Below are 8,469 nucleotides of genomic sequence, written 5' to 3' on the forward strand. Positions count from 1 at the left end.
ATTGGTAAAAAATGAAATTAATTATTTAAAAGTATTAATATATTTAGTTTATATTAATTATTTAAATATTCATTTTAAATCAACATTTTTAAAAAATATTGAAATATCTTTATGTCTTAAATCAATATTCTTTCCGGATGTCAACTTTCTTCACATTTATTTTTCAGCTGAAGCCTGAAGGGACCGATATGGAGTATTTGAAATTTACGGAGGAAATACGGCCATAAATTCATAATTGAGGGGGCAAAATGCTATTCACTTGGTTCCTAAACGACGACGTTAGACTCAAATATCCACGACTGTTGAGACTACAACTTCCAGTGCTGCAGCTGCCCCATCTCACTCACGGAGCATAACAAACCCTAGAACAATGTCGGGCGGATTTTTTCGGGTAAAATTCTTATTTTGATTTCTTTAGTGGTTAAATCTGTTCTTGTATTTTGAACATCCTTTTCTGGAATCTTGATTTCTCCGTTTATTATTATTATTTTTTGTATTGAGCATATTGGTGTTATTTTCATGTGAATCAGGGCACGTCCACCGATCAGGACACTCGTTTCTCGAACAAGAAAGCCAAGCTTCTCAAATCTCAGAAATTCGCCTCTGAATTGGAAACCCTGGTTTGTCTCTGCGTTTGGTCATTGCTAATTTTTTTTGGAGCATGTCTCTTTTTTGTTCTTGGCTACCTTTTAAATGCGGGATTAGTTTGAAGTAATATATTTCTTTGTTGAAATGTGTATGATAAGGAGGGTGTTATAGGACACTTGCTTTTTAAGAAGTATCTTTTGCTTGCACAATTGCTGGAAAGTGGAATTATGTATTTTCTGTATTGAGTTGGAAAAATCATTTTCTCCCAAGTAATGGCTTCAGTGTTAAATCCGCCAAGGGAAAGGTTTAAACAAGCAGAAAAGGAAAAAGGGGATACAAAACACCCCTCTTACGCATTTCTAAACCAAGAATCTTGAAATATATTTTTATGAAAGTGCTTTATGATGCCTTGTTGCAGATCGGTGGACTTGAGAAACTTGAAATAAATTTCATGACATGCAGTGGCAGTCGGACATAATCTTGTTGCTTTTGTCTATTTCTATTTTCCATTCTTCTGGTATTTTTTATTGTGTAACTATTGTTGTTGTTGGAAATGTGTTTTTAGGTGGACATGACAAAAGTGAAGATGGATGTTATGAGACCATGGATAGCAAAGCGTGTCACTGAGCTAATTGGGTTTGAGGATGAAGTACTTATCAACTTTATCTATGGACTTCTAGAGGGAAAGGTAATTCCAACGTGATTATTATTCTGTTTCGAGAGAGTAAATGTGAAGGCTTATCCCACGTCTCATTGTTATATAATGAGAATTTTCGCAAAGAGACATAACCGAATCTCTCTTGAATATAGCCGTTTTCAAAGTCAGTTGAGTCATCCTGTAATTTTGGTTTTTGAATCCTGGAGAAATTTTGGTGCTTGTATTGGCTGCAGGAAGTCAATGGAAAAGAAGTTCAAATTTCACTTACTGGATTTATGGAGAGAAACACTGGAAAGTTTATGAAAGAATTATGGTCGTTGCTTCTAAGTGCACAGCAAAATTTGAGCGGCATTCCGCAGCAGTTTCTTGATGAGAAGGAGGAGGAAACTAAGAAGAAGAAGGTTGGTCACAGGATTTCTTGATTTAAAGATTTTCTATTTTGATGTGTCTTACCTGCTCCCTTACTGTCTGATTACAGGCTGAGACAGATCGTATAGCTCATGAAATTCTAAGGAAGAAAGAGAAGGAGAAGCAAGAATTGGAACGAGAGACTACGAAAATGGTATTTATAATTTTCCATGCTACAGTTGTATTGGATAAAACGGGAATTCTTTTCCTAATTAGTTTTTCGTTTTCACATCATTCAGATTGCTTCTGCTTCTGCAATTATTTCGGTTCATATCTGTTACCTCAAACTGCTGTAGGATGGTGATGGTGATACATTGAGAGATAAGCCTGCTGAGTTGGAACTCAATTCAAAACCTGATACCATGGTGTCTAGCTTTCAGCCAGCTGATGCGAACAAGCAGAGTGAGAGAAAAAGCATGAGAGGGCGCTCTAGGTACCAATCATAGTATATTTGGTAGTTACTAACTATTGCTAGGAGAACGAACATTATAAGAATCTAGTTTGTTTATTTATGCTTGGTTTACATGATGGAGAAACAAAAGTTAAAACAATAATAACTGAATGAAGACTGAAGTGGAGATCCAAGAAATGGATTTACCTAACTTATTGGTTCAACTGAAAATTTATCTTATCAAATTGCTCAGGTTCAGACAGAATCTTGTTATGCAAGCAAAAGATGAATGAACTATAAAGCATGCTGGTTAGATTTTTTTGGCAAGCCTTGCTAGGCGAAAATAATAAAATTCACTGTTCTTTCCCCAGTGTTTCTTTGCCTGCTTGCCATTCAAAGATTATTCTCGGGTTTAATTAAGAAATTTCACTGAACTTAGCTGAATCAATATGGTGACAGCCCGACAAGGAATTGTTTCCTCAACAGGTGAGAAGTTACTAGATTTTTCCACTCCAGTGATAAATTAACCTCGTATTTCCCAACATTCATTTTACATCATCATTCATCTATCAATACAGTTTCTATCCACGTAATGAATATCCTTGGAATGTATTTGAAGCCAAATTTTGCATCAAGAACATCTCGCCTTATCCACCTTACAGAAGTTATGGAAAAATTGTATGGGAAGTTCAACTCAAATCTAACTGGACAACAGTTTGAGCTGCAACATATGCTAAGTTACTGTGTATTAAAGATCTTTGAATTGTTTCAAAGTGGACCGACCTAGAAGGATGAAAATCCTTAAAAATGGATGCTTCAAGTAACTTTTTACCTAGAGAATATGTCGAGATGAATTTGTCAGTTAATTTGATCCTGAAGAATATTGCAGAAAATTAAAAGTAAAAGGTTCGACAACTAATGATAAATCAGACAATGAACTTTTAAATTTTTTTTTGAGGTTGAAATTGTATCACGTGATTACAAGCTGAAGCTTAAGATATTTTTTTAAAATTGTTTAATCGTTTTTGTAAAAACTTATGAGTTACAACACTTATTTATTGCTCTCAATGAGTATAAGATACCAAAATGAAATGTATTACTTTTCAGTTGTTGCTCATTGGTAAAACGTACATGCACTAGTTTCATTTTGGTATCTTATACTCATTGAGAGCTATAAATAAGTGTTTTTTAGTTGTTGCTCATTGGTAAAACATACATGCACTAGTTTCTGTGTGTGTTTTATGTCAAGTTCTGATTGAAACTGTTCTTTCTTTACCTTGTCTTTCATTGGAAGAATCATGCAAATCAGGTATCATGCTGGCTGTCCTTTATAGTTTGTCGTGAGGTTTTGAAGTACCATTATCATAAATGTGTCAGAGAACAATATATGTCCGACCTGTTTTTTAATTTTGGGTTTTATTTTTGACAACTGTATCAGAGATATCTACTCCCAACTTGTTTTGGTTTTGGCTTATGCTTCATCAGTCTTTGAGAGATAAATTACTAAATGGTTATCCACACGTGTAAAACTAATATTAATTCACTCTGCAGTCTGCACAGGGATTCAAAATCTCCAGATTTGGCTTATCGTTCCTCCTCTCCAAGGTATGCATTTCGATCATGGCAATCAACCTTGTATTATGTGACTCTATTGCATTTCTCTTCCCAAAAGAAACTTTAGTCTGAAAACTTGTCTTTTTTTGGAGTGGACAAAGGAATTCAACGTCACCTAGCAAGTATTTTTGAATTCTAGAAGTCACTCAGAGTAGGTTTTCATTAGTCGTATAAAGATTTGTGGCATTTTCTAATTGGTATCTAATCTGGTTCCTAATGACAGGTGGAGTTCAAGAAGTGTTTCTAGTTCACCTCCACGGAGAAGTCGGTCTATGTCATCTGAAAGACGGTATCCCACTTCTCCAAGACAGTCCCCGACCCCTCGCAAGAGGCATGTTGTTCAGCCCTCTCCTTCTCCACCAAGGCGTAGATCGTCCTATTCTAAACGAAGATCAATTTCTCCTCCACGACGTAGATCTCCCTCCCCTAGTAGATATAGAGCGCGTTTACCTAGGCGATACAGATCTCGGTCTCCATTGAGCCATAGATCACGGTCTCCCTTTAATAGAAGGTCACGATCTCCCTTTAATCGAAAATCTCGATCCCCAAGGCGTCGGTCTAGGACACCAATACGGACCTCAACAGCACATCATAGATCCCCCTCTCCTTTCCGGCGTAGATCCCCCTCTCCTTTACGGCGCAGATCTCCATCTCCCGTTCGACGCAGATCTCCATCTCCTGTTCGACGCAGATCTCCATCTCCTGCACGACGGAGGTTGCCATCTCCTCTAAAACGTAGGACATCATCTCCTTTGAGTGACAAATCACCATCACATGTGCAGCGTAGGTCCCCATCTCCCTTGCATCGCAGGCCACGATCTCCATTTCATCGGAAGCCTCCGTATGTTCGTCGGGATTCACGATCTCCTGTAAGAAGGCGATACCAGCGATCTCCTTCAACTCCACGGCAGCAATCTAAATCACCAGTTCGGCGTATGTCCTCAACGATCGGTCGAAAAAGATCTTTATCCCCAGCCCCTCGAAGATCTGGAGAATCTAGCTCTCCCTCGTCCATTCGACACAATTCCATTTCTCCTGTTAGGAGAGAATCTTCAAAAAGCATGAGATCACCTGAACAATCTCATGGAGAAAGGGTCAGGTACTGAAACATGTTAATCTTGCAGTATTATTTTTATGATTTTTATTTTGTAGGAGCCTTTTGAAATGAGTTCTTAGCATGAAGTTATAAAGAACCCAAATTGATATATGCAACAAATTTACTTGATTAGTAGCGTCCCATTTTTTTACACTGTCCAGAAACGCAACAATGATAAATCTGATTGATAAAAATAGCTGTATTTACCGGTTTACCTCGAACACAAGCTTGAAAATTCATTCATTGCCTTTTGTTCAACTACAAATCTGATTAATGAAAAATTAAGTTGTTGGTGTTGGGCACTAGCACGCTTTTGTGGACCACTGGTTCACTGTTTGTATTCAAATCATTTCACATTATTAATAATATTATAGTTTCTTATATAAAAAAAAAAGTTGTAAAGTTCTAACCTATTGTTTATTTGAAGGGTGGTTATATATATTTCTATTGAACTAGATTTAATTCAAATAAGTATAAGATTTTACAAGAATCCTGAGAGTGGTCGAGTCACCATCAAGTTTGTCGCTTCTGCCATTATCTCCCATCACCAGTTAAGTTCAACTATTTTTTGCCTGACAACATACAGAAGCTTAGAGAAAAATTCTCCTGCTCATTATGCTTCTCCAAGTGAAAAAGCTGAACTCTCTGCAAAGAATCATAGAGGATCAAAACCTGTGGACGTCAGGCCCATTATTTCTTTGAGATCACCACAGAGGGATATGCTGGATCAAAATGACCTCCATGGGGAAGAGCCAGTGCTGTCACTTTCCAAGAAAAAAACTCCTCTTGTATCAGATGCTTCTAGGGAAAGAGCTCACCGTGAAGAGCAAAGGTTGGGACTCTATGCTTATCTACCTTTTATGTTTCAATTGTAGGGAAATTATTTCTTCATGCACGGGTTATGGATTTTATTCTTGTAGGTCTAGTCCTCGTGATGGTCTTCATCAGCAAAGGGAAAGAGTCATTCGTCCTGAGAGCCCAAGCCCCATGGTGAAGGTTGCTGGGCCTAAACCTCATCGTGAACATTCTGGGGCAAGTGTTGAAGATAAGAACAACTTTTCTGCCAGGTTTTGCGTTAATTCCACATTGTTAGTGAGCATTCTTTTTTGTGCTATAGATTTCTTAATTGGGGCCTTTCTCACGTTTACTTGGGGATATTAGAGAGCAAAAATATGGAGCACGTGGAACGAATTCTCTGACATCTGATCAACGTAAAGATTTAATTGACTCTACCAAAGTTCATGATGATTTCTCAAAGTCAACAAAGAGCCGACTGACAAATAGGTCACTGTTGCTAGTATACTCGTCTTGTCATTTGCCTTTTATAATGGAACTCATTTTCTGAATGTTCTTCATATATGTGTGAACAGCGAAGGACCTGACAGGACGAATCATAGAGAACACTATGAGAAACCAGCGTCATCAGAAATTCGTAAAACAACGAGCATGAGTGAGAGAAAAAGTGAATCATATGTCGATGAGGGTGACAGAGCTGGCAAATTGACTAGTGGTCCGTTAGGTGATAGCAAGAAAGGTTATAGGTTGCAAGAATCGGCAGTTTTGCCCAAGTTGTCAAGGAAGTCTGAGATGAATGATCTGAATGGTTCTACAGATTCTCCCTCCAAGGAATCTGATGAGTACAAAACTAAAGTCAAAGAAAAGAAGAAACACAGCAAGTCAGATAGGCATGATGTGGAATCGGATGATTCTTTCAGTGATGATTCTTATGAGGAGAGGAAGGAGGTCAAAAGGAGGAGAAAAGAAGAAAAAAAGCTGAAGAGAGAGGAGAAGCGTCGGAAACGAGATGAGCGACATCGTAGAAAGGAAGAAAGGCGTGCAGAGAAGTTGAAATTGAAGTCAGCGGATACTGGTAACCCATTATCTGATCTCGAGGGAGATTATTCAGAAAACGACAATGATCATAGACGCGTGTCAAAAACAAGAGGAAATAAGGATTCTAAATCCGAGCAGAAAAACCTTGAGATAGAGTTACGAGAGAAGGCTCTTGAGTCCCTTCGAGCCAAAAGAGGGATTGACATATCAAAGGATTGATGTGATAGTATATTTAGCTGTTGTTTTATCTTTGTTACCAAATACTTTTTTTTTTTACCAAAAAATTGAATGAGTGTACTTTTGATATTAATTTGACTCAATCTTTACTGGTGGCAGAAAAGGATAAATGATGATTTCCTCCGCGGGCATTATGACTACTGCACATTTGTGCTGACTTTCCTGCTAAGATTTTCTGGTGATATGCCTCCTCCTTGCAGATGCCTTGTTGTTTCCAATAGGCATGTCTTATTGGGATATCAATAGTTATATCTGCAGCCTGTGATTCCTTTCACGCTTTTGATATTCTCGTTCTAATCTGAATAACCTTTAATTTAAGATGTATTATCGTTTTTTTTTTCCTTTTCCCTGTGGGTTTTTGTTTGTTTGTTTTTTTTAAAAAAATCTTGTGATGTTTTTGATACAAATCCTTGTGGTCTTGGCAGCAATAGATTCCCTGCAACTTTGTTACTGAAGTTTGCTTTCTTATGATTGATAGATGGAAGTAATGTCAGACAACATAACTTGGTTGAGCCATCTTGGAGTATTGCATTGTGTGAAATTTCTTTTTGCGGTTTGTGACTTTTTTGCCTGGAATTTGGTTGTTTTTATTACGTTTAATACATTGGGTTCTAAATGCTACCGCACGGGCGGCATTGTTTTAAGTGTGCATTCAAGGGTTGATGGAGTTATCATTACATGCGAGGCCAACATTTTTTTTTCAATGTGATCTACTTGTGAAGAGAAATATTCTCTTTCAGATGAACATTAGGGGTATTACCATTAGCATGAAATTTCCCGGGTTCTAATTTCTCATGAATGTAATGTTGATTGCTGCAATTAAGCTACGATATGTAATTGCATTTTTTTTTTAAAAAAAATAATTATACGATATATAGTTTTTTTTTTTTTTTTAAAAAAAAACAGAATTATACGATAAATAGTAGTTTGTCAAATGTCAATGCTATGTTATTGCTACATGATGGGTTTAAATTAGGGCTGTAAACGAGTCGAATCGAGTTGAATTATAGCAAAATTTTAGTATTCGGGTTCGAGCTCGAGTTCGAATTGAGATATTCGATGTTCGCTCAAAGCTCGAATTTTTTTTATTTTCGGCTCGAGTTCGATTCGATAGAGAGTTCGAGTTCGAGTTCGATTCAAATATATTATATGATATTTATATAATATTATCTATATATAATATAATATTATTTATAATATATATAATATTTTATATAATATATATTATATAAAATATTATATAAAATATTATATATGCATATTATATAAAGCTTCGTGAGCCGGCTCGCGAACTTTCGAACAAAAGATTTTAGGCTCGAGTTCGGCTCGTATAATAGTTCGAGTTCGGCTAGAGTTCGAAAAATTCAAATCCGAATCGAATATTTTTTCGAATCGGCTCGAAAAGTTCGCGAACCGACTCGGCTCGTTTACAGCCCTAGTTTAAACCATCGATTTTGTCCTTTTCTGTTAACCTTTTTTGGTCGAGGGTGTGATGCCGTTCTCCAGGTCCATGTTAGATTGTTAGTTTGCAATTTATTTTAAAACTGTCGATTTTTAAGTTACATCTATGTTGGAAATATTGAATGAAAAAGGGTTGAAGATGGAGTTGGAAACGTTAAAAAAAATAAAATTTTTTTTGCTTGA

The 8,469-nt window shown here is 36.7% G+C and overlaps 1 protein-coding gene across 4 annotated transcripts; it reads left to right on the forward strand.

The window, feature by feature from the left end:
* Positions 1-271: 271 nt before the first annotated feature.
* Positions 272-7,024, forward strand: LOC140882243 (uncharacterized). 4 transcript variants are annotated; one of them, XM_073288110.1, is made up of 13 exons: positions 272-391; positions 531-620; positions 1,154-1,276; positions 1,480-1,647; positions 1,725-1,808; positions 1,951-2,087; positions 2,505-2,531; positions 3,597-3,650; positions 3,883-4,758; positions 5,342-5,587; positions 5,676-5,822; positions 5,917-6,039; positions 6,126-7,024. In XM_073288110.1, exons 1-13 carry the CDS (start codon positions 371-373, stop codon positions 6,805-6,807), a joined length of 2,778 nt encoding a protein of 925 aa, XP_073144211.1. In that variant the 5' UTR covers positions 272-370; the 3' UTR covers positions 6,808-7,024. The 4 variants fall into 4 exon arrangements, with proteins under 4 accessions (XP_073144211.1, XP_073144213.1, XP_073144212.1 ...); XM_073288112.1 differs by having other exon boundaries at positions 5,441-5,587; XM_073288111.1 differs by lacking the exon at positions 2,505-2,531.
* Positions 7,025-8,469: the final 1,445 nt, after the last annotated feature.

Source organism: Henckelia pumila, chromosome 2, assembly GCF_033568475.1.
Source record: "Henckelia pumila isolate YLH828 chromosome 2, ASM3356847v2, whole genome shotgun sequence".
Taxonomy (NCBI): domain Eukaryota; kingdom Viridiplantae; phylum Streptophyta; class Magnoliopsida; order Lamiales; family Gesneriaceae; genus Henckelia; species Henckelia pumila.

Excerpts from the sequence above, each read along its gene's own strand:
- LOC140882243 (XM_073288110.1), top strand. The coding sequence starts at position 371 with ATGTCGGGCGGATTTTTTCGG. Across the intron at positions 1,277-1,479 it reads ATGGACTTCTAGAGGGAAAG|GAAGTCAATGGAAAAGAAGT; the intron begins GTAATTCCAACG and ends TATTGGCTGCAG. Across the intron at positions 6,040-6,125 it reads AAGAGCCGACTGACAAATAG|CGAAGGACCTGACAGGACGA; the intron begins GTCACTGTTGCT and ends ATGTGTGAACAG.